The sequence below is a fragment of the Protomyctophum parallelum genome (genome assembly GCF_964188405.1).
Source record: "Protomyctophum parallelum genome assembly, chromosome: 19".
Taxonomy (NCBI): domain Eukaryota; kingdom Metazoa; phylum Chordata; class Actinopteri; order Myctophiformes; family Myctophidae; genus Protomyctophum; species Protomyctophum parallelum.
This window is the reverse complement of record NC_139717.1, coordinates 45166409-45192920: the sequence shown is the minus strand read 5'-3', so window position 1 is coordinate 45192920 and position 26512 is coordinate 45166409. Positions and strand designations below refer to the sequence as shown.

The window sequence follows — 26512 nt, the reverse complement described above, 5'->3', positions numbered from 1 at the left end:
TCGACTACTTTTCCAGATACCTGGAGATAGCCTACTTACTTACCTGACAAGTGCCACTGTGAGATCTCGCCTCAGTGCTATCTTCGCCAGGTGGGGTTGCCCATCTCTTTTCGTGAGCGACAACGGCGCTTTTTTCAGTGGGCGCCAGTTTCAAGAGTCTGGGGAAAGAGGAGAGAAGGAGGACATGCATGGTATGTTGGGGTTAGTGTTGGTTGAGTCAGATGCCGCTTTATGTGGGAGGGGAGGAAAGGAGCTGCTGATATCATCAACCTTCTTCTCGAAGTAGTTGACAAAAACATCAGCAGTGAGGGATGAAGGTTGAGTGGGGGGAGGGGTGTCGTGTATGGGCGCCCAGACAATAGACAGTAAAGGCATATTTGTAAGATACAGAGTATAGGATGGAAGTGGTAGTTAGGCCACACATAATTTGGATTGTGCCAGACAAGACAGAGTACCATGTTTACCAAGGGTAACCGGAGTGGGCACATCTGGGCCCTGACATTCACTTCACAAACCACCCTTCCTCCTGCATGGAGAGTACAATTACAACACCCTAATGTCTTAGTATGTTTCTGGTTTAATCATGTCATAAATATATAGAGAAACACCTGTATTTACATCCACAAAAACAATGGTATGATATGTCATGTATTTCATATTTGCAATAATGGGAGTTGTTGGTTAGATGTAGATACACTTAGCTCATGTTAAAGTGTGAACCTAATCTTGAGGTATGACTAGTGAGTGATACTAAGGGACTGCTTGCATCCTGTCCAGACAGAGGTCATATAGGTTAGGGAGCCATGCAGAAGAAGCCTATACGACAAAGGTTCCATTGATGACCACATCTGGCTATCATTTGGGTTTGAGACACATGCACATCCGGACACACACTTTGGCTGATAAACTTGTAAATCTATGTATGTACTATGTGCACGCACGTGCACGGGGTTGGTACATGCGGGCAGAGACCCAAGTATATATGAGCTTGTGCAGACAAAGAGATTTCACTTTCAGGAAGAATCCCGCCTGGCTGTCACACTGGTTTTGGCTGATCTGAATAAACTACATTTATTGGAAACAAAGGGATGACTGGACCTCACGTTATTCTTTTAACCTGCTTGCATATTTCCACCATTATCGACATTAATATACTACAGGGGGTTTAAGGAGGGAGGAGAAAGTGGAGAAGAGCTTCCTTGGGTTAGAAGTACAGGATTGGATTTTGGTGTGGTAGAAAGAGGTTTTAGCAGTGGTTAGTGAGTGGGCGAAGGCAGAGAGGAGTGAGTGAAAGTGGGAAAGGTCATCTGGTAGCTTTCGTCACGTCACCACAAGCCCACATTTTCCCCAAGGAAACGGAAAAGCTGAAAATGCTGTGAAGATCGCTAAGCATAATATTCTGAAACAAAAAGATCCCTCGCTTGCTCTTCTCATCTACAGCGCCACCCCCATTCAAGCCACGGGCTACAGTCCAGCCCAACTGCTGCTAGGCCGCCAGTTGCGGACCCCCATTCCTACACTGGAGGAAAAGCTAAATCCTCAGTGGCCGGACATCGCTCTGGTGAAAGCAGCTGACTCCAGAGCCAAAGCAGCCTACAAGCGAAACTATGACAGACGTCATTCCAGCCGCCCGTTGCCTCAGCTCAAGCCGGGTGACTCCGTTGCTGTCAGACTCGACAACCAGAAGGGCTGGACAACTACCGCCACTGTTCTGCAGAAACACGACGCTCCAAGGTCTTACGTTATCCGCACCAGTGAAGGTGTTCTGCGCAGAAACAGACGTCATCTTCGTCTCCTGGTCCCGCCATCGCCACAGGCCGAGTTCGAGGAGGAGCAGGTGGACGCGGATGGTGACGCGGAGGTCGACAACGAGCAGCAGCCAGAGGTCGACAACGGGCTGCAGCCAGGTGAGCCAGCAGCTCCTCCGTCGCCAGCTGTCACCACGTCAAGAGGCAGGGTGGTGAGACTACCGTCTCACCTGATAGACTATGTCTCTTGACAAGACACTGTAGTCAGTGCATACCGCACATGTTGCTAATGAGGCAGAATAACCCTCAGCATCTGTGTGGAGGGTAACCGGTAGTCTACCCGGGAGCCCTGGTTTACACTATTTTTTGTTGCTATTTTGTTTTGCACAGCTAGCGTATGTTAAAAAAGAAAAAGAAAAAAAAAAGAAAGGAAAAAGAAAATGGGGAATAAGAAAGAATTGTATTGTTGACAAATGGAAAAAAAAATACCTAAGACAAGAAACATTTTCACTGTGTGCAGAGTTAAACAGTCTTGCAATAATGCCTTGTTACAGAAGTTTATTGATTCAGTTGTTATTTACACAGTCTCCAGTTAAGTGCACTCTTTGTTACTCAAAGGAAGGAAGATGTAATGTATAGATGTGAGTCATTCTAGACTGCATACATCAGATGGCACTGTAGTACAACACACAAACCAGTGCAGCCATGCAATACGCATGCTCAGGACTGTGCATGCGTGACACACACACACATACACCAACAACCCCACACGGGTTCATCCATACTCCTGTGAACGGCTTCAATAAACCTTACAACTGAGAACTGTAATCGCTCGTCCTGCCTGGTGTTTTACTGAACTTTACAATCTTTATAGAAATAAATGTTTGCATTTTGAAGCTGGTGTCCTGTCGATCCATTAAATGTTACACTTAATTACCCCTAGACTAATTGTGTCGTAACAGCCTTCAGCCCGCTCATCCTAGCACCACACGTCGCAAATGGGAAGAAGGCAATAGCGAGAGGGCGAAACTCAATACTGTTTTTTTGTTTGTTTTTTTTACTTGGAAAAGCAAACATGGCAACCCATGATGTTTTCATATATCCAGTGCAAACTTGACAACCTGGCTGAGTGGCCCTATTGTTTGTTTTGCTTGTTTTTATTTCCGTATAAAAGCAAGCATGGCAAGCATGTTTCTAAATACATCATAAGTTGCTTGGATGTCGTAAATGTGGTAACCTAGCGGGAATAGTATACTGTACTCCTCTGTACTGTACTGTACTGTACTGTAGTCCTCTGCACTGTACTGTACTGTACTCCACTGTACTGTGCTGTCCTCTACTGTACTGTGCTGCACTCAACTGTACTTCACTGTACTGTACTTCACTCAGGGCTTAAAGTTCTCCGTCCTGGGGACGGATTTCTGTCCTCAGTATTTCATAGCGCTCTTTTATGAGATCAGCGCAGATTTCGCAAAAATAAATATTTAAGGGGAAGACGGGAGTATGTGTAGCGATATGATGGCCAAATCCGTGAAAATGCAGCCTGTCTCTTTAAGAAGCTAGTGTGCACGCTCGCCCCTCCCACCCCCCACTGTCTGCATGCTCTGCGCTGAGTGGTGCGCTCAGAGAGAGAGAGAGAGCAGTAGCACCGTAGCACGGTGCTCCACTGCTCCTGCAGTCCTGCTCTGCTACTTTTACAAACTATTCTAATTCAGTGAGACGGAGCTGTATATAGTGCCCACTGCCCACCTATCACTGTCCCATTTTAGTTGCCAAAACCAATGGGTTCTCTTGTAATTGACTTTTGTTCTCACTTGCAACCTTATAATGCAGGTGCATAATGGACTACTGAAGGCTACATGCCTATAAGTGTCTTCCTCTGTTTGTTTTTTTTACTTTAACACACTGTTGCTATGCACCGTGTGGCTGTAAAGGCAAGCCCTACAGTAATTTCACAGTATTTATTGATTGGCCAGACTAGCAATATAATACAACATAACTTCAAAAGCTGCTTCTATAAAATGAAGCATGGATTGACACGCATTCGGTAAAGGCAACTTTGGGAAAACATAATTTTACAACCCCAAAATTTGGTGTGCGCTGCGCTCGCCATGGTATTAATTTATGATTTATTTGTATTATATTATATTATATTATATTATATTATATTATATTATATTATATTATATTATGTTATATTATATTATATTATATTATATATTTAATATTGTTAAATTGTATATTAACTTTGGTGAGAACCTCATATAAGCCCTCCCTGGGTTTCTTTTCTCACCTGCACACACCTCACATTTCTATTGATGTTACCTTTTTGTACTGTTTTTTATTGTGCAAATAAACTAAAAAAAAAAAAGAAAAAAAAATCTATTAGGGTAGAAGAGAAGAATTTCTATTAGGGTAAAAGGATTTCTATTAGGGTAGAGGATTTATATTAGGGTAGAAGGATTTCTATTGGGGTAGAAGGATTTCTATTAGGGTAGAAGGATTTCTATTGGGGTAGAAGGATTTCTATTAGGGTAGAAGGATTTCTATTAGGGTAGAAGGATTTCTATTAGGGTAGAAGGATTTCTATTAGGGTAGAAGGATTTCTATTAGGGTAGAAGAGAAGGATTTCTATTAGGGTAGAAGGATTTCTATTAGGGTAGAAGAGAAGGATTTCTATTAGGGTAGAAGAGAAGGATTTCTATTAGGGTATACGGATTTCTATTAGGGTATAAGGATTTCTATTATGGTATAAGGATTTCTATTAGGGTATAAGGATTTCTATTATGGTAGAAGGATTTATATTAGGGTAGAAGGATTTATATTAGGGTAGAAGGATTACTATGAAAACCTGTCCGTCAGTCAGGTCACACTCATAATGGTTGTCAGCTCATGACGCCTCGTGACATCACACCTTGTGACACGTCACACCACCATATACTGTATGGTCGAGTCTCCATATACGGCCATCTTCATATATGGTTGATGCCCCATATATGGCTATCTCCATATATGAAGATCACGGCACTGACCTCATCGAAAACTCGAAAACTTTGGCCTGGCCCTACCTGGGCCCTCATCAAACCCTGTACACTCAAGACACTGCCCCTGCTGCCACACTTAGATCTCCATATATGGAGCTGACCTCTTCTGACATTCCATATGTTGATCTGACCTCATCAAACCCTGAACACTCAAAACACGCTCCATATATGGCCAGTACAGAATTCATTCCATATGTTGATCTGACCCCCCATGCCAAAGTGCCAGTTTGCACACGACCCTGCCCTTCAGGGCGAGGTCGCTTCTCGCGCTCAGCCAGGGCGTCTTACTGGTTGTTATTGGTTGACAGTGCACATTAGGCCAATTTCACACCAGCGAATAAATTTGAAGAAAATGGGGGAAAACTGCAAAAGAAAAGTCAAATGGCAAACTGATGCTAGTGGAACTAACTGTGGTTTTAAAAACTACTGATTTTCAAATGCACTTACTGTTTTTGGATAGGAGCCGGTCATCATGGTGCCTGTACGTCCTGCACATCCTCGACTTACTTTTAAAAAGGCCTTTCGGGTCTGTAGGCAGAGTGTTTGAATGTTATACAACATGTATATAAAATACATACTTTTTTTCAAATGTTTTATTTTAATATAGTTTAGTATGCATCTGCATTAGTGTATGTTCTATTTGTATACTACAACATACCTTTGGATCCAACAGTGTCCCAAACAAAATGCTGAAACCCTGAATGAAATAAATAAATAAATAAAGACAAGTGTTTTATTGATGGTTGTATACATCAGTATAGTAATGTATAGTAGGCCTATAAATTCATGCCCAAACTGTTTGTTTGTGACCTTTTTTGCCCAATAATTACTTGGTTAAAAATGTCACAACTCTTGCCATAACTTTGCGGAATTTAAGTTTCCCCAGCAGACCTCATAGCATAGAGCCAAGGCAAGTAATATTGCTTTTATGCAATTTGTTGCGGTCAAATGTGTTTTTTTTGTTTTTGCTTGTTTCATGAATGTGTTATTATTACAAACATCCATGCCTTGGTTGTCCCACATGAGCCGCCACAGTCTGCTAAACAGATGTTATGCTGTTATGTGTTTAGCCAAGTACCGGAAAAGACGCACTGTGATTGGCCAGCAAGGTTATAATAGTTTTGTTTTTTTCATTATAGTTTAGTTTTAGTTAGTTTTTACATATTTTTTTTCTAATTCAGTTAGTTTTAGTTAGTTTTTACATATTTTTTTTCTAATTCAGTTAGTTTTAGTTAGTTTTTAGAGCGGGTTTGCTAGTTTTTATAATGGATTATAATATAAATATCCGAAAGGCATATACATATTGATAAAAACTAAAACTAAGCGTATTTTGTCTATAATTTCAGTTAGTTTTGAGGACACACAATACAGTTTCATTTTAGTTATCGTTTTTTAATTTAGTTTTAGTTTTTATTAGTTTCAGTTAACTAAAATGTTTTTTTTAATTCTAGTTTTCGTTTTTTAGTTAGTTTTAGTTAACTATTATAACCTTGTAATGGCCAGTACAGTCACTTTGATTGGCAGTTGTGCCGAATGCTCACCCCAAAACATGATTTACGAGACTGTGATAGAGAGGAGGGAAACTGGACAACAGGGGCATTTCTGACAAATAACACCCGTGTGAAGTGAGGGGCGCTCTTATCATCATACATCTGATTCCGGACAATCACAATTTGCGTCTTAAATTGTCTGCCCTCTTTTTATCCGCAATATGTATCCTCAGCCAATCAAATCATCGCTAAATTAGCCTATATGTTTTTTCGTTACCTGTAATGAGTTGAAGAATCCGAAGGCTTTATATATTCCAATATTTAATGGATCTGTCATAGCTCCCACTCCCAGACCACAAGTAATTCCAATGAATGAATGAGAAATTAAACAGGCCAAGAATTTTGCGATGACAATTACACATTTCTTTTGATCTGTGTGGCCAGCAGTCAGAATTCTGTGCAAGGACACCATTAGAATTATGACGTTTATAAGAACAATGGTCAAGGCTGGAATTACAAACGCAAGTAGGGCTTTCGTCTTGTGCCAGTTTAGCCAACAAGCGTTGTATCCTCTGATGTAGCCATTGTTGCCCGCTGTAGAGGCAATGGTGATGACTGCTATAATTAAAGGGCCTCCATAGCCCAAACAGAAACCGAAGGCCAGCATGGTTGATTTATACGGTTTGGAGAACTCGAAGATGAGATGGTAAAGCAGGAGAAGGCCATTCACAAGCGACCAAAAGAACAGGGCAAGGTAGAAAAAGTGTATAAAAAATGTTGCTGTGCGGCATGGAGCGACTGGAACTCTGTCATCTTCCCCTGGATTTTCAAGGGGGTTGTCAGCAATTGCTGATCCAATGATGAACCAGATTTCTGCCTTGAGCAGAGACACCGCAATGTTCACAATACAAACATGACGCATGTGTGAAAGTTCTTCGTTTCTGGTCTTTTTCTTTCCGGTCAATTCCTTCCAAACGACTCTCTCAACGAAGAGACAAATGACCAAGCATAACATTGATATTCCTACGCCAATGTGCCAGCTTATGTCCCGTACGAAGTTAATTTCTGGGGGAATGTCAATCGACATAAGAATTGAGAACGAGGTTAGGTGGGTGCAGTTACAGGTGACGGTAGAATTTATGTCTGACACAAAAGCACACCCCTCGTGGTCCCATCCGCCGAGGTTATCAAAGAGTGCAAAGTTCCAGAAGACGCACTGTGGGCTCAATGTCAACGACGTGTTTTGTTTGTCAAAAGTTATTATCACATTTTCAACCGTGGTGTTCAGCTTGACCATCAGAACTTTGCCATTGATGGTGTTCTCATAGCTGGTTTCGTTGCTAGTGGTATTGAAGCTGCTGCCATTGATGGTGTTCTCATAGCTGGTTTCGTTGCTAGTGGTATTGAAGCTGCTGGCGTTGAAGCTGACATTCCTGGGAGGCAGGATGCTGTTGAGGGGGAAGACAATGGTGGTAATGAAGAGGTTGGTAGCACTGGTGTTTAGAATGTTGAGGGTGACACTAGAGTTAATGTCCGCCTGGTACGAGTTGTTGAATCTTGTTCTGTCCAGCAGAATGAGTTCGGTTGATATATTAAACTCCCCTTCCAAGGCGTCGGTGATACTTTCCAATGAAATTAGAAACTTTGAGCTGACATTGAGGGTTTTGTTGGTGTTTAAAATGGACCAGGATTCTGTTGCTGCTTCATCAATGATGACATCCACTATTTCCAGGATATCCTGCAGACAAAACGGCATTTCTCTGTTAGAGTGATAACATGTTTATCTTGTTTTAAGCTACAAAATATTGCATAATACTGTAAGCAAAGTACAATGTGACATAATACAGCTCGCCTGTGGTTCTCAATTGGGTGTTTTAGTGATGAACAACAGGTCTAACATCTAGTGTTTCTTATTTTCATTAAACTGAGATTATTAGGTTACCATGAAAGTAAGAATGATTCACCTACTCCATAATAACATTCTATATATTTTCTTTAATAGGCCTTAATAGGTATATTTTTGAGGCGATCGAGGGCTGCGAGGCATATAGCAACCTATATGGGGATTTCTTTCCACCGCTTACCGTCATGACAATCTCATCAACATCAACGGCGACATCTGCAATGTTGTCCAGGATGTTGATAATAGCAGATATGGTTGCACTCGAATCAGTAATTTCTGTTTGATGTGCTTCTGCCACCTTAGTTAGATTCCCCACAAATTCTGGAACTGTCTCCGCAACCAAATCCTAAAAGAATCAAACATGTCAATTGCATTTGCATGGTACCAACCAAGAACATTCTGTTACCAGTGGTTCTGAACTGTTACCAGTGGTTCTCAAATGTCAAGAACCCCCAAATTAATAATCAGTGGATCGGGCTCCATCTGGAAATATCTTGTCCCAAAGACCCTCATACAAGATAATTGTTGTTAAACCATTTCAACAAATATTCCACATTCCAAAAAAAAGTAATTTTTTTAAAGTACCTGACTTATAACTTCCCAACAAGTATCCCAACATGTTATGAGCTTGTAGATCAGCTATTTTCAAATATCCGCTGTGTAGGGTTATAGTGGCTAAACAGATTAAATTAACTCATTTCACTGGTGGGGACCCCCTGGAACACCCTCGAGGACGCCTGGGGGTCCTCAGAGCCCATTTTGAGAACCACTGGTGAAAGTGATTCCCCTTCATGTGGTTGTATTCCATATAAAGATTTAAAAAAAGGCCTCTTTTACCTGGGATTCAGTCAGAAGATCTCCTATTTCTGTTACAATACAACTATCCTCCAGAAGTTTCCATTGTCCACTGCCCACACATTCGGCGCGTATTTTTCCAACCTGGCCAGGACCACATGTTCGTTCTGATATGTCTCCTTCTCGTCCACTACCATACTCCTCATCATTACATGTAGGACCTTGTGCCAAGTGCAAATAATCCAGTTATTTCCATGCAAATGTTATGACTGCAACAATAATACATACGTTGTATGACAACAACAATAATAATAATAAATATAGCTGCAAGCAGCGATAAGGCGGGACCAAGAAAGAAGACAATACACAATAAGAACAATATGCACAAATAAGAATCACAGGCTGAGTTGTCGCTACCTGGTTTGAACCAGTGACCCTGTGGTCCAAAGGTGAGAGCTCTACCGACTGAGCTATATGCAGACACAGTCAGTTGACTCATTCTAAACAGTAACATCATGTCCTGGTCTTTATCCATTACTACAGTGTTTTCACGTACAAACTTCTCTTTGTACGCTTTCAGTGCTATTTGGCATGACCCTCAATTCTCATTGGCTCATAAAAACGTCATTATTTTTATGTACTACGATAATATGTCTGTATAGGTCCAAAGTTCACGTGTAGACGTTTTAGTGCATTTTGATCAAAGATCCTGGGAGGAGATACATTTTAACTGTTTTTCATATCATTAAAAATGGCGGGTGATCTAACAGTCAGGTCAAAAGCAGCGATAAGGCGGGACCAAGAAAGAAGACAATGCGCAATAAGAACAATATGCACAAATAAGACTGACAAGCTGAGTTGACAGTACCTGGATTCGAACACAACCTTGTGGTCCAAAGGCAAGAGCTCTACTGACTGAGCAGTCTGAGCTACAAAGAGACAATGAACATTTCATGCAAATTGCTAAAAAAAAAAAATCTGGCAGAAAATCAGGTATAAGCGTTTTTTAAACTGCTCAAAGTGGCAGAAGATCTGAGGGCGGAGCTTACTGATCAAAGTGACACATGTGTTCCCCATGAGTCAAGGAACAAGTGGAAACAAGTGCCATGACTTTTCGACAAACGAGGCATGAGTTATGCCTGTTCAAAAGGTATAATTTTCAAAAAATTGCCATATCGCTCCCCTTTGACCTATTGGAGTAAGTACTATTTGGCATGACCCTCTACCATACTGTACAGTTGAAAAAGCATATGACGCTGCATGTATGTATTCGGGACAAAAGAAGAATTTTCACAAACCAGCAATTTTCATTGGCTCATAAAAACATTTTTCACTTAAAAGAAATGTACTACGATTTATTGTCCGTATAGGTCCAAAGTTCACGTGTATAAGTTTTCGTGCATTTTGAGCAAAGATCCTGGGAGTAGATACATTTTAACTGTTTATCATATAATTCAAAATGGCAGGTGATCTAAACTTTAGATTCTAAAGGTCAGAGGTCAAAAGTCAGAACACGAAAGTTGTTCGGCATGAGGAGACACGTGTATGTGTATCAAAGTGTCATTGCCAACAGCCAAACGGTTCATGAGCTATGCAGGTTCAAAGTTAGCATTTTCAATTGAGCGCCATAGCGCCACCATTTGGCCAATCATCATGGGCTTCGCATAGTCACCGTTTGGTATGGCCCTCTACCAGATTACCACGTTTCGCGAAGACCGACTGCACGATTCAGCCAGAAGTGCTATTTTTGGCGGAAGAAGAGAAAAAACCCAAAAACAATAAGTGACCTTCTTCGTGACTTCTTGGTCCCTTAATAAAATCTGTATTACAAATGTTCCTATTGGTATGGTGGGAAGCTCCTGGGTTGAATTTCCACCCCAGGCCAACTGTAGACAGTAAATTGCTTGACTTACTCCCACGGAAGATGTTCAGAGTAGTTGTCTTTTTATAAATGGTGTTGGTCCCAGTCGCATAACACGTGAAGTGTTTTTCGACATCACCTGCGCAGTTTCCAATTATGTAATTGTAGATAATGCAGAAATTATCTTCTTGACCTTGGTTATCTGTGAACATTTAATCATATTGGTGAATTACAGACAGCTGTGTGTATAGCTTTTATTGTAGTCCCAGAAGTGCACTGTGATGAGCCATTATTTTTTCCTTTTGTAAGACTAAATTATGCTTTATTAGATAAGACAGAGTAGAGACAAGAAGTCGAGCAAGAGAGAAAGACTGGTTCCGGCTGGAAGACACTGATGTGCCTCGCCAATTCATTCTTACCTGAAGGAACTTGAGTATCTTGTCAATATCATGTCAGTATCATGTCAATATCATTGTCAGTATCATTGTATAGTATCATGTCTAGTAACATGTCATTATCATGTCAGCAGAATCATGTCAGTAGTATCATGTCTAGTAGTATCATCTCAGTATCTAGCTCCGTTAAATTGGAACCTCTATATCTACGCTGATACGCTTTAGCCTCCGTTTAATTGTTGCCTATGTACCTATGTTAAGTTTATGTCGCGGTCCGCTCCTCGGACCGTGAACTTTGACTGTCCTTAATTTGATATTGGACTTTAATTTGTACTTCTGTCATTTCACTGATTTCAGTATGTTTTGTATGTATTTGCTCATGTGTTCCTGACTGTTCTCTTTGGTTTTGTGTTTCTTATTTTGTAGTATTGTGCCTAGTGTTCCTGTCTTCCTAGTTACTGTTACTTACCTTGTCTAACCTATTGTAATTTGTCAGTGTTTCCACCTGTGTCCTTTTAGTCCCCCAGCCTATCCTAGTGTTGATTATTATTTTGGTTCCACCTGTGCCCTGTTATCCTGTGTGTATTTAAGTCCTGTGTTTGCATTATGTTCTTGTTGGTTCGTAGTTCCCTGTAGTGTGAGTTCCTGTCTGGTTTCTGTGTTTTTGTCCTGCCTCCTTTGCCCTGTTTATGCCCTGTTTATTGCTCTGCCTACTGTCGCCTGCATTTGGGTCCTCATCCGTACTCACTCGTAACAGAAGGTAAGTCCACTTCGGACTCATTCCTCCACTGGACTTTATAGGGACTTTGCACGCAACAAGGGAGGTCTTGAGTATAACCTCCCTTACAGGGGATGTTGTAAGTGCTATTGACTCGTATGTTGGGAGCTTCTTTGATGACATCAGATTTCATGTATCCTTCCTGCACGAATCTCTTTGCTCGAACCTTATCTTCCAGGATACATTTATAATACCCTGAGATTAAAATTAAGCTTGAATTAGTTCAGTACAATGTGAAATAGTACAACTTTTACATGTACAGGTTCAAAATTAAAATGGCACATTTGCAACATTTTATTATTATTATGGCACAATTAGCAGGGAGAAAGGGGAGCATGCACGCACACGCGCGCGTGTGTGTGTGTGTGTGTGTGTGTGTGTGTGTGTGTGTGTGTGTGTGTGTGTGTGTGTGTGTGTGTGTGTGTGTGTGTGTGTGTGTGTGTGTGTGTGTGTGGTCATAGTGAAGAAGTAGTGCAGAACACAACTCATTTTGTATTATTCAAACTTATCATGAACTGTGGCTGCATTGCACAGATATTGACTTGTGATTGGTCATTAAAAGTTACGGTAGCAATTGGTACTTACCCGAATCACGAGCAATAACGTTCTTAATTGTAAGCGTCTGGCCACTACCAGAGACTTCAAACCTTTTAAAGTTTGTGGCATCCTTCCCATTGAATTCCCACTTCCAACTAGTAACTTTGGCCAGAAACTCAGGAGTGCAAGTCATGCTTATGGTTTGACCAGTGTACGTTTCAGGAAAAATGATTTCTTTTGTACCTTGGGAAAAAGGGAACAGGATAAGTTGATATCTTTTTACTATCTGATTCCAAATTGATTCCATCATTTTTCTGAAGCTTATTTTAAAAACGTACTCTGGTAAGTTGTCAAAACTGGGCCTTCTGCAGGCAGATTTCCCTTCTTCAAGGCAGGTAAAAGATCTGCATTTGCTTTGAATAATTCCGTTTCATTAACAGATGATGTTTGCAAAACGTAGTTTACAATAGTGCTTCCTTGTCTGTTAGTAAGAACAAACCAGGAAAAAGTTGAGAACATAAATGCGTCGCACAGCCCTACAGTACATCTAAATTGCTGTATTTGTTGCTGTAAAATACTGTACCTAAAGTTTTTTACTTTAATAGAAATGAATGCTGTGATGCTGTTTTTGTAAGTCTCCTCCAACTGCAAATTAAATGATACTTTTAATGACAGGAACACAGCAATATGATGGATTTACACACACACACACACACACACACACACACACACACACACACACACACACACACACACACACACACACACACACACACACACACACACACACTCTTACCAGGACCTCCATACGTTTTTTAAGATGTTGGAATCCTGTACTTTCTTCATCATTTAAATCATCTGTGAAAGCCCTTTGAAGACTAACTTCCATGATCCATTCTGGGCGAAGATAAAATCAAAGACAGTAGCCTATACTGTAGTTATGCAATAACCATATCATCTCTGTCGGGTGGATATCTCATAATTCCAATGGAGTTAATAAACTGTTACTTTTCAGGATTAAAATATAAATATATTCAAAAGTAGCAGATCGACATGGTCAAAACGTGTCGTTTCACGATACTTTTGTGTGACACTGTAGTAGTGTAGTGTAATCAAGTAGCGTGTTAATTTACGAGATTCACGAGAAAAATTAAACACAAAAGGTTAAAATATGAAGATAAGGTTTCTGCCCGACAGCAACGATATACATTCCCAAGGTGGACAATGATGTTCAAACTTTCATGAATTGTAAAAAAGCTGCATTCCAATGGATACACTGTAGTTATTATTTAGTCAAAAGCTATAGTATAAAGAAGAGGGCAAGACATGATGTACATACTCGTTGTTGCTGTTGGTGGTGGTGCTGTTGTTGGTGGTGGTGTTGGTGGTGTTGCTGCTGTTGGTGGTGGTGGTGCTGTTGTTGGTGGTGGTGTTGGTGGTGTTGCTGCTGTTGGTGGTGGTGGTGTTGTTGGTGGTGGTGCTGTTGTTGGAGGTGCTGTTGTTGGTGGTGGTGGTGCTGTTGTTGTTGGTGGTGGTGGTGCTGTTGTTGCTGCTGTTGTTGCTGCTGTTGTTGTTGGTGGTGTTGTTGTTGGTGGTGGTGCTGTTGTTGCTGCTGTTGTTGGTGGTGGTGTTGTTGTTGGTGGTGGTGCTGTTGTTGTTGCTGCTGTTGTTGCTGTTGTTGGTGGTGTTGTTGGTGGTGGTGGTGGTGTTGCTGCTGTTGGAGGATACATAATGCTGTTATTGTACTGTGAACGTAATAAAAGTGCAAAACATGTTTCTATTTGAAAAAAATCAGTTGGTGTGTTTCAGATTAAAAATGTTGGTGTTGTGCTGTTGTATTGCAGAAAATACATTTTAAGTTTGTTTTCCATGTACTAAAAAGTAACTGTTCAGTTGACATTAATAAGGTAAAGTTTAATTATTAGTTATGTATCAGGTGATGATGTTGAGCAAACTGACACAGCTAGGAGAGGGAAGGAGGCGCACTAATTACTATGTAGACACTGCAGTGTGACAGCGCAGCTAGCAACACTGGAGAGCTCCGGACCCTGATGCTGGAAGGTATTCAGTATTTTAGCTGTGACGTGAGCGCCCCCTCCTGAGATACTTCCGGGTCCTACTTTTGTGTCGCTTTTGTGTCCCCATGGAGTTATACTGTGACGCTCCGTCGGACTAAATCTGAGACGAAAACAACCACGAAAGTCTCATTTTACCGCTTTCCTCGCAACAACAAAGCTGCGCTGCTCTCCAAAATCTGGCTGTGACAGGCCGTCTGCCCCACATGGAATACTATCGCCATTTTATTTGATTGTGTCAACTAAATCCTCATTAATGCAAACTAGATTCAACATACTCAAGCCTGCACACATTGTAAATATCCCCCGAAATATTTTACCGAGCAAATGGACTGTTGCCACCTTCAATAATAATGATAATAATAGTCTTTATTGTCTCCACATCATATATTTTTGTTGTCATGGACACTTGTAGGCCTACAAAACATTAATAATTCCACTCGAGTTGGAAGCATTAAGACCCATTTTAACCCTCTATGGCTTCCTTTCTGAAAAATAACGTCAATTTAAAAAGATTCACGCGTTTAGATATTCAATTTACAATGGGATGCGGACGGGAGCTGGTGCCACTTGGACCCGGACGTAACGTAGCACTACAAAATGACGTCGGACTTAAATACTGAATGGACTCCAGAGTTTGTGTCGACCAGTTTGAACTCTCACATCACATTGGGTGGGATGCTTCAGCTTTTAAGATCTCATAACCAAGAATTACAGGCATGTTGGGCAGATTCCAAAGTACTCATGCTTGGTCATGTAAAAGTGGCATCAGTGTACACCTAAAATTGTATGTGTCACAGCTAATATTAGGGGGCCTGAGCCTAGGTACAAGAGGCCCACGATCCACTATGTTTCACTTACTGCATTAAGAAAGGATATTTATATTTATATATATATATATATATATATATATATATATATATATATATATAATTGTATAAGTATAATTATTTACATTAATTCAAATAAATATAAAAGGTTTCATCTATTTTTAAAACATATGTTAGCTTCATGTCTCACTTACTGGTTAATAATGTTGTTGGTTGGTGCTAATACTGACTGTTTGTCAGTTCTTCTTTATGCCTGATGAAGGTCTGACGACCGAAACGTTGCTCAATAAATCTAAACTCAAGTGAAGACAGTGTGTGCGGGATTATTTTTTCTCTACTTACTCAGAAATTACAACCTAAACATTTTAAATGGGCCCAAGTTTATTTGCAGTGTTTGTGAATATCAGTAGCTGACAGCAAATCAATTTGGGGGCAGGGTTTTCTAGCAACACAATTACCGGTATACCACGGAAAAGGAAGGTCTAGAAACATTTCTAATATTAATTTATATATTAAGTGTCTCATGTCGTAAGAAATGTAGTAAAATAAAAGTTTATTCTCTTTCATGTTTCCTTGAACTGAACCCAATGTGTGTGGAGAATATTTTAATTTTAATTGGCTGAGTTGGGACAAACCAGACTGGCACTAACACTCACTGGGGAGTGTTGTTATTGAGGATAAAATGTTCACTTTAAGATGATATCCTAAGAAGGAAGGATCTGAATTTCTCATTGCTGAAATGTAACATATTCATTAATTCATTCACTTCCATTGATTCGACTTAAATCTTTCTTAAGTGAAGACGATCCAAAAGCAGCATTACGTTGCCTTTGGCCTTTGTTGTGCATACACAGGCCTACAGTATATGTTCTCCATGTCTTACCTGATCTGAATGTCAGGGGCTGACTCGGGTCACTGGAGCAGTTTCCATTAATAGCCTTTACATCTATAGTGTAGTTGGAGCCACAGGTGATGTTTGTAAGAGTACAGTTGAGATCAGAGGACATGCAGGTGGTATTGCCTTGACTACTCCAGGTAGACACAGAGTACTGTACTGCCCCCTTGCTGGCAGACCAGGACACAACAGCAGTGTTGCTGATACAGTCAGGAGCTACCAAGACGCTGGTAGGAACACATGGCACTGCAAAGGACGGATACAGAGTTAAACATTGTACAGCAACTTTGATAATGAAGTAACAAGAAAATAAAAATCAATGTAGCAGGGCTCCAGACTACCATTAGGAAAATTGTAAATGAAGATTTGATCCTGCAAAATATTAAGGGGTAACATGGCAATGTGTTATAAAATAAAACAGATTGTTTTCCGAGTGGAAACATAATTTTAAAGGAATTTACATTGTCTAGGAGTTAATTTATTTTTGCCTTCCTCCACTTAATCATTTAATTCCATGCATTAATCTATATCTAGATTTTAAGCCATTTAATAAAATGTAATTGACACCTAATTCAAACGACCCAACAGGTAAAAAGCAGCATTAATGGAGTTGGAACAACTAAGGTTCGGGAGGTTTGGCCAAGCAGAAGACAACCCACCTGCCTGCCATCTCCTCCCTTGCCAACCAATACTCCGCCCTTGCCAACCATGCCACGACTCACCCACTTCCAACTAGCCTGGCCACTCCTACGTCGCCCATTACCGTGGGTACTTAAACTCAACCGTCAAAAGTGCCCTGTGCCAGTTTCTTGTAAACACGCACACCCATACGTTACACGAGAAATAATCGCGTATTATTTTCTCATGTTAGTATAGATACCAGCATCTTCTCTCAGCTTGGCAGCCCTGCCCAACCTGAACTTTGCGTAACATTCACGCCTAATCCATCAGCCCAGAATGGCCTCTCAGCCCAACATTTACCACTCGGACTACGAGGGTCCACCCACCGGCCCCGTCGCCGGCGCCAGCGAACCCAACGCCGCCGCCGAGCGCAGACCCGGTTCCGACCACCATGCCAGACCCGCTACTGGTACTCACCACACCGACGCCGTCGCCGATCCCGCCGTCGCCCCGGAGACCCATGAACACCAGCAACGTGACGGATCACGTCCTTCCCGACGAACCACTCTTCGCCACGTCCACCAGCAGAACCCGGCACCAGCCCAGCAGCACCACTCCACCCGCTCTTCTTCCCGTCGCCACTGCCATCAATCCTCGGACGACGAGGACCTCTTCCGGACACCCCGGGAGTTTCGCGAGGCTTCACATCCCTCCCCAGCCGGACAGCAGAACCGTTCCGCCGCCTCCCCGCGCGGCTCCAACAACTCAGCACCAACCATCGTGTCGGACTGGACTGTCGTCGGACTACAACGGGCGCTCATCGCCAAAGGCATCCCCTTCAGCAGATCCGCAAGGAAACTCAGCTTGTTCAACCTTCTCACGACCACCCGCATCCCACAACGAAGCAACAGCACCACAACAACAACAACACCAGCCTCGCCAGCCAGTGCAGGTCCGTCGCACCGTCGTGACGCCACGCGTCGCCCTCCCAGCCCAGGAGAAGCCCAGCAGGCACCCGCTCGGCCGAGAGGTGGCGTCGTTACGCGGCAGGCAGCTCTGCCACGTCGCGGAAAGAGGAAGGCTGCCACGCAGCGTCCCGCGGCCACCGTGACATTTCAGAGGCAGCCTTTTTCTCCAGACGTCCACCCTCTCCACCCCCACCCCCCCTCTGAAGGAGCTCCAGCCACCTCAGCTCTCTCCACCCCCCACACGGCCAGCGTTTTCCATCCACCTCACACCTCCCCATTACTATATCCTCCTGGTTCTTTCCCCCATGCCCAACCCGTTCCTCCCCCCCATTTCCAGCAGGCAGCAGCACCCCACCTCCACCCCCCCTTTCAGTACAATCACCAAACCCCATCCCCCCTAGGTTTCCCCCCAGCCATCCTAGGTTTTCCCCCAGCAGCACCTAGCGCCCCACACACCAACGTGTCTTCTCTCCCCCCCCACCCAGCGTTCCCCACCGCCCCCCCACCCCTCCTTCTCCCTCTTCACAGCAACGCCAGCACCCATCCCGCCATCCGCCATCGCTCTCAACGCCCCCATGGTCCCCTCACACCTCCGTTCACAGATTTTACAAGGTACGGACATCGACCTCTCATCCCTCATACGCCCCTCCGCCAGCACAGCCCAACACCGGTCAGTAGATCTCGGAGGAATCTCCATCACCCTCCGAGACCTCTCCCCATCCACTTCCTCCGTCCTCACACCCACAGAGTTTGTCCTAGCATTTTCAATATTCAGAGACATTCTATGCACCTCATTCCCCTCCCGCCGCCAAGAACTGGACGATCACCTTTACATCTGCATGGACCTCTGCACACGGTTCGGAGGCAGCTTGTTTTACGAGTATCACCGTCAGTTCTCCGCCAGGGCCGCCTCCAGACTCCAACACTTCAACACCACCACCTACTGGGGCTCCCTCGAGCTGGAGCTATACTGCAGGATTTTTGCCGGCAAAACCTCCGAAGCATGCAGTCTCTGCAACTGCCCCACCCATCCCACCACCCACTGCACCTTCAGAGCTCCAGAGCCCCGCCCTCACGCCGCACACCAAACCAGCTACGTCCCCCCCCCCCCCTACTGAGCGTCACCACCTCCAGCAAGGTCTTCCCCACTTCCTCCAAGGCCAAAGACATGCGTGGCCGCCCACTTGTCTTTGTCGGCACCAAAACGGTTTGCAATAACTTCAATGAAAGAGGCTGCGACCTGTCAGCATGCCGCCATCTCCACATCTGCACCTTCTGCGGCGGTTCCCACTCCCGTCCCACCTGCACCGACAAGCAGGCCAAACGCCCATCTCCTCAACACCAACCCCCCACACCTTAACCCACAACAGCTCCATCCTCCGCACCGGCTTCAGGCCCCTCACCATGCCACGCTCGAAGCCATGTTCTCCTGTTTGTTTCTTTTGGGTTTCCCGCATCTCCAACACCTCCCTCAGCCCAATGAGCCCCCTTAACCACCCACTCACCCGACACGCCCAGCACGCACGCCATCGGGTTCGTAACAACAGCGGTTCAGTCGCCATCCGCTCCTGGTTCCATTCCTACCTCCACCTGGTCCCCGCCGACCAGGACTCTCCCCGGAACACTCCTTCGGCTACCCCTCCAGAACTGGAGCCGCGTCACAGCTCCAACAAGGGAGTTCCCGACCACATAACCCAGACTCTCGGCCCGAAGGTCTTCCCAGGCCCGTCACAGCTACGTCTGCTCCAACGCGCCCTCCACGACGCCCACCGTTCCAGGGTCTGGTATACTTAGAATGATACTTTTGGGGTTTCTACTATATCACTCAGGCCCACGCCTCGACCCCTAAGCCAAAGTATCTGGGTCCGCCCCCTCGAACCTCGGGTCCCACTATGTATTCATCTAAGCCTTGGCCGTTCACGTCGTGCGTAATTCTGTGCCTCGCACTATACGCACCCATGGACGACCTTGCTGCTTCCCTATGTATTCCATGCCTGGTCGTTTATACTGCGCGTCCCATGCTTCGCATGCCAGAGCGCACTCATAGACGATCATGCTGCTTCACTACGTATTCCAAGCCTTGGCCGTTCATGTCGTGCGTAATTCTGTGCCTCGCACTATACGCACCCATGGACGACCATGCTGCCTCACTAAGTATTCCAAGCCTTGGCCGTTTATACTGCTCCCCCATGCTTCGCATAAGGAGCACTCATAGACGACCATGCTGCTTCACTACGTATGCTGCTTCACTACGTATTCCAAGCTTGGCCGTTCATGTCGTGCGTAATTCTGTGCCTCGCACTATACGCACCCATGGACGACCTTGCTGCCATGCATGGCCGTATATACTGCGCGTCCCATGCTTCGCATGCCAGAGCGCACTCATAGACGACCATGCTGGCCCACCATGTTGTATGCAATGGATGTTTATGTTGTACAACCATACCCCGCTTTCTTACTTCATGCAATGGCATTCGTGACAGCAATGACCATTCTCCACCCTCGTTCAATAAACCATCTTAAAGGGTTCCCATGTCTGATGTTTGGTCTTTCCTAGTGAAGTGTTTTTCGTGAACATCTTCTCACCTGTTTTCAGTTCCACAGCTGAACTTGGTTCACTGTGACAACCTCTGTCAACAGCTACAACACTGACAGAGTAGTTTCCACTACAGTGTAGATCAGTGAAAGAGCAGGTGTTTGCAGTGCTTGAGTTACATGTGTGTTCGTGTCCATCATGTCCTGTTGCTGTTGCTATGTGCATGTCGGCCCCTGAAACAGGGGACCAGGACACTGTGCTAGACCCACATTCTTCAGAAACAGAAACATTACTGGGGGCGCAGGGACCTGGAGAGATGGAGGGAAGAAGTGGAGAGAAAGAATGATTATTCTCTTTCATTCACGCTTCAATTGATCAAACAAAAGTACAAAACGTATGCTGAGCATCTTAATTAGACTATCAAATTAGTCTGTTGTAGATTGTTCATATTAGTGCATAGTCTTTAGTCATATTAGTGTGGTTGCTATAGGCAATAACACACTAATGTTCTCGGCCCAAGATTTCTTTTCATGTTTCACACACTGTGACTGCTGTCACTGTTGTCATGCTTCACATGATATCGCAATATATAATATTATATTATATATTAAATATATAATGGTAAGACAGAATTCAGTTCCCAGTGGATTCCTCGTGACTTGTGTCAATGCAACCACACTTTCAATTTCCCAAAATTGCACCCTTCTAGTTAGAACATATTCTGTTCTCCATGTGTACCTGCACTGAAGTGAAGAGGAATGCTGGGATTTCCAGCACATGAGTCAGCATATGGTGTCACTGTGATGGTATAGTTCTGGCCACAGTACATAAGGGGTTTCTGACAGCTTGTAGTGTTGGTGTGGCAGGAATGTATGTGTCCATCCTGACCCACTGCTGTCACATTGTAAGCTGTGGCACTGGAGCTTTCTACCCAGGTCACATTGGCTGAGTTGGGACACGCCAGACTGGCACTAACATTCACCGGGGCACAGGGGGCTGGGAAGAGAAAGAGGGAATAGGGAAAAGAAAAAACAGAGTGAAAGGTTTACATTATGTAGGGAATAAGAAGAAGACACATGACATTCTCAAGGTTCAGTCATCACATTGCTAAAATGAACCTGAAGGAATCTTCTCATCTACTTTCAGCCGTATTTATTTTTCCAACCTTTTAAACATGTTGCACAAAGTGATAGCCTACTTTCACAGGAAACATCCTTGTGAAGCACACTAATGACATGGTTAAAATGTTTTAAAAGGTTTGGGATTAAGTGTTCAACTTGTCTGACAAATGTACGTGTGCATGTGCACACGTATTGGGGGTCTCCGCTTTGTCAGATGTAAGACGGGGGTCTCAAAGGTTGGGAACCGCTCCTTTATCAGATTAATTTATGTCATTCATGCCTACCTACATTTGAATTAATTCATTCGACTCAAATCTTCCCGAGGAGAGCCTGGTTACTAGACCCAAGTGGCCAAAGCAGCATTACAGAGTATTTGGTAACTATTTAGTGCTGCCTAAATTAAGTTATCCATGTCTTACCTAAGCTGAATGTCAGGGGCTGACTCGGGTCACTGAAACAGTTGCCATTAATAGCCTTCACATCTACAGTGTAGTTGGAGCCACAGGTGATGTTAACAGTACAGTCGAGACCAGAGGACTGGCAGGTGGTATTGCCTTGACTACTCCAGGCAGAAACAGAGTACTGTACTGCCCCCTTGCTGGCAGACCAGGATACAGGAACAGCAGCATTGCTGATACAGTCAGGCGTTACTGAGACATTGGTAGGAACACATGGCACTGCAAAGAGAGCATGGATACAGAGTTAAACATTATAGGTACAGAAACAATAATACTATGCTCCAATGAACTTAAGGAAACCAATAACAAACATTTGACAATTTTGTCACAACATGATTTGAATCTCTGATTCGCATAGAATAAATGGGGGAAAAGACTATAGGGCAAAGTGTTTTCTTTGTATTCATATTTCTTAAATAATTTTAAATTTGGGGGTGGCAAACATGTTCAATCCTTCCTCCCTTCACTCAATTCATGCATTGATCTTAATCTAGATTTTAAGACACTTAATCAATTTAAGTTTATGACACAACAAGTCAAGAAAACGATTAGTGACCATCATCTCACCTGTTTTCAGTTCCACAGCTGGACTCGGTTCACTGGGACAACCTCTGCCAACAGCTACAACACTGACAGAGTAGTTTTTACCACAGTGTAGATCAGTGAAAGAGCAGGAGTTTACAACGCTTGCGTTACACGTGTGTTCGTGTCCATCATGTGCTGTTGCTGTTGCTATGTGCATATCTGCTCCTGGTAGAGGGGACCAGGACACTGTGCTAGCCCCACATGATGCAGAAACAGAGACATTACCGGGGGGGCAGGGACCTGGCGAGATGGAGGGAAGAAATTGTGAGAAAGAAAGATTATTGTCTTTCATGTATTTCATGCAAATTGCAATTAGACCATTCAAAATGTTCTGTTTTGGATGTTGTTAGAATTAGTACATAGCCTTTAGAGTAATTAAGCCTTGTTCCATCTTTTTACCTGCACCGAAGTGATAAAGAAGGCTGGGATTCCCAGCACATGAGTCAGCATATGGTGTCACTGTGATGGTAACGTTCTGGCCACAGTGCATGTTGGGTATGTGACAGCTGGTACTGTTGGTGGAGCAGTCATGTATGTGTCCATCATGACCCACTGCCGTCACATTGTAAGATGTGGCACTGGAGCTTCCTGCCCAGGTCACATGGGCTGTGTTGGGACACGCCAGACTGGCACTAACATTCACTGGGGCACATGGTACTAGGAAGAGAAAGAGGTAAATATATTTGATGTATTCACAGGAATTAAATGAGTAATTAAGTAATGCATTTAGTAATTAAGTCAGACATCCTGATACCAACATTTAAATTATATCGTACTGAAGAACGTGTAAATGCTCCGGTCAGCATTACACAGTCGTTAGTGACCATCATCTCACCTGTTTTCAGTTCCACAGCTGAACTTGGTTCACTGTGACAACCTCTGTCAACAGCTACAACACTGACAGAGTAGTTTTCACCACAGTGTAGATCAGTGAAAGAGCAGGTGTTTGCAATGCTTGAGTTGCAGGTGTGGTTGTGTCCATCATGTCCTGTTGCTGTTGCTATGTACACGTCTGCTCCTGAAACATTGGACCAGGACACTGTGCTAGCCCCACATGATGCAGAAACAGAAACATTACTGGGGGCGCAGGGACCTGGAGAGATGGAGGGAAGAAGTGGAGAGAAAGAACGATTATTCTCTTTCATTTGTGCTTCAATTGATCAAACAAAAGTACAAAACGTATGCTGAACATCTTAATTAGACTATCAAATGAGTCTGTTGTAGATTGTTCATATTAGTGCATAGTCTTTACTCATATTAGTGTGGTTGCTATAGGCAACACATTATTGTTCTCGGTCCGAGATTTTTTTTCATGTTTCACACATTGTGACTGTTGTCACTGTTGTCATGATTCACATGATATCGCAATATATAATATAATATTATATATTAAATATATAATGGTAAGACAGAATTCAGTTCCCAGTGGATTCCTCGCGACTCGTGTCAATGCAACCACACTTTCAATTTCCCAAAATTGCACCTTTATAGTTAGTACATATTGTTTTCTCTGTGTACCTGCACTGAAGTGAAGAGGAATGCTGGGATTCCCAACACATGAGTCAGCATATGGTGTCACTGTGATGGTGAAGTTCTGGCCACAGTGCATGTTGGGTATCTGACAGCTGGTACTGTTGGTGTTGCAGTCATGTATTTGTCCATCCTGGCCCACCACTGTCACATTGTAAGCTGTGGCACTGGGGCTTTCTACCCAGGTCAGTGAGGTCACATGGGTTGAGTTGGGACACACCAGACTGGCAGTAACATTATATGGAGCACATGGGGCTGGGAAGATAAAGAAAAAGAGTGAGAAAGTTAATCAGAATCATCTTTTTTGTCACATCACAGGTTTACAAGAAGTCTGTGTGTGTGTGTGTGTGTGTGTGTGTGTGTGTGTGTGTGTGTGTGTGTGTGTGTGTGTGTTAGGGCATTAACCAAACGTGATTTTTGATAGTCGACTCGACTACCATCAAAATCGATTTATAGTCGATTAGTCGGCGGTAAAATATGATATTTATTCCATCCAATCAAGCATTAAAACATCGTGTTATGAAACAGCCAGCGAGCGAAGCAAAACAGAGCGGTGAATGCACTATCAATGCAGGCCGAGTGGAATAGTACTAAGAGAGTGGCGACACACTTCCTATGGGCTATAGTTCCAAACATTGGAACTATCCCATTGAGATAGAATGAGCACTTCCGCATTCCATTGTTACAGTGGGAGTCAACGCGAGTGTTGCCACTCTTACTAGATTACGCTGAATGCCGCTCTGATTGGCCGAAATTAGCTCAGCTATTTCAAGTCAAAGTTGCAAGTCCACAATGACTCACGGATGGACGCGTTGTGAGCTTGTAGATCTGCTATTTTTTATGCACAAGACCGTTCTATGGAGCAACATAGCATGTTACGTTGTTCACAATGTTTGGAGACTGGAGACTGGGGCAATGAACCATGCGATGTTTTTCATACAACCCTAAATGTTCAACAACAAGTTACAATCACAGTTCCTTTGGTTTTTAGAAGGAGCTACAAGCAAGGAGGAGGTTTGCTAGCTAGCAGGCTGCCAGGCTATGAATCAGATGATCAACTACTTAACTCCATCGCGAGTCTTTTGCGGCTACGTATTAGAACTATGATCGTGCGGCATCGCTGTTTGTTTTTAATAATGCCACACGCGGCACGCAGACTTTTGTTGGATAAGCATGAAGAAACATGAAATCACGGCAAGAGCTACTGTAGTTTGACTGTCACCAAACTGGATACTATTGGGCAGAGCGAGGAGGAACTCCTGCTATACTTTACTGTACCGGACGACGACACGTCTCCAATCTAACTTGTTGAACAAACTACAGTAATAAACTCACCAATAGTAAACGTATTTACACACTGTAGTTGTCCCCATTGATCTTATGAGCCTATGAGGCATATCACATATGCTTTTCCCAAAGAAAAACTGTCTTGACTGCTGCTAGTGCCACCGCCGATACGCCGCCCACCACACCTACACGAGTCAGACGAGTGAGGGTGACGGCAAAACCCACGTACAGTAGGCTTGTATGATATGAAAACAATCAGCCAGGAATGGATTAGTACTGAAGTTGGCGAACTACCAACAAAACAACCTAGCTCACAGCTGCATGCCTGCATGTCTGCTGTAGAAAAGCAAAAAAAAAAAAAATATTAAAAATAATAAAAAATAATATTAGCGAATAATCGGATGTCAATTAACAGTGTCGACTAGTGTTTTGCTAGTCGACTAGTCGACTATTCGATTATTATGTTAATGCCCTAGTGTGTGTGTGTGTGTGTGTGTGTGTGTGTGTGTGTGTGTGTGTGTGTGTGTGTGTGTGTGTGTGTGTGTGTGTGTGTGTGTGTGTGTGTGTGTGTGTGTGTGCGCGTGTGCGTGTGTGGGTGCATGTAACGTTCTCCATCTCCTACCTGAGCTGAATGTCAAGGCCAGACTCGGGATACTGGAGCAGTTGCCATTGATAGCCTTAACGTCTACAGTGTAGGTGGTGCCACACATGATGCTTGTAAGAGTACAATGGAGTTCAGAGGACAGCCAGGTGGCATTGTCTTGACTACTTGAGGCAGAAACATAGTACTGTACTGCTCCTTTGTGGCCAGACCAGGACACAACAGCACTGTTACTGATACATTCAGGAGCTACAGAGATGTTGGTAGGAACACATGGCACTACAAAGAGAAGACAATTCCAAAGTTAAGCATGCTTTTGATTAAAGCAATAATGTGATGAGTTAAGAAGAAAAAATCTAACTGGGCTTCAAGATATGAAGCAAAATGTAAATAACCATGATTTGAATCTCTAAATGAATAAAGAGAAATGGAGCAACGTATTTCTTCCTTCCTC

General features: G+C 43.4%; 2 protein-coding genes and 1 long non-coding RNA gene across 3 annotated transcripts; all 3 read right to left on the bottom strand.

Moving 5' to 3' along the window:
* Positions 1-4382: 4382 nt before the first annotated feature.
* LOC310876374 (adhesion G protein-coupled receptor F4-like) lies at positions 4383-7636 on the bottom strand (the record flags this gene model as incomplete). Its single annotated transcript, XM_083789902.1, has 3 exons — positions 6560-7636; positions 5451-5489; positions 4383-4424 (listed from the first exon to the last, which is right to left on the bottom strand). Exons 1-3 carry the CDS (start codon positions 7577-7579, stop codon positions 4383-4385), a joined length of 1101 nt encoding a protein of 366 aa, XP_083646028.1. The 5' UTR covers positions 7580-7636.
* Positions 7637-7687: 51 nt separating this feature from the next.
* Positions 7688-11040, bottom strand: LOC310876629. The gene is made up of 4 exons (XR_014570739.1): positions 10894-11040; positions 9023-9201; positions 8367-8531; positions 7688-8020 (listed from the first exon to the last, which is right to left on the bottom strand). It is a non-coding gene; the product is annotated as an uncharacterized lncRNA (long non-coding RNA).
* Positions 11041-13836: 2796 nt separating this feature from the next.
* LOC310876373 (fibronectin type III domain-containing protein 7-like) lies at positions 13837-26208 on the bottom strand (the record flags this gene model as incomplete). The annotated part of the gene is made up of 11 exons (XM_083789901.1): positions 26080-26208; positions 24159-24425; positions 23476-23733; positions 23040-23297; positions 22623-22880; positions 22017-22274; positions 21215-21472; positions 20527-20784; positions 16340-16597; positions 14162-14223; positions 13837-13851 (listed from the first exon to the last, which is right to left on the bottom strand). The coding sequence occupies exons 1-11, from the start codon at positions 26165-26167 to the stop codon at positions 13837-13839; spliced, it is 2238 nt and encodes a 745-aa protein (XP_083646027.1). The 5' UTR covers positions 26168-26208.
* Between the last annotated feature and the right edge of the window lie 304 nt (positions 26209-26512).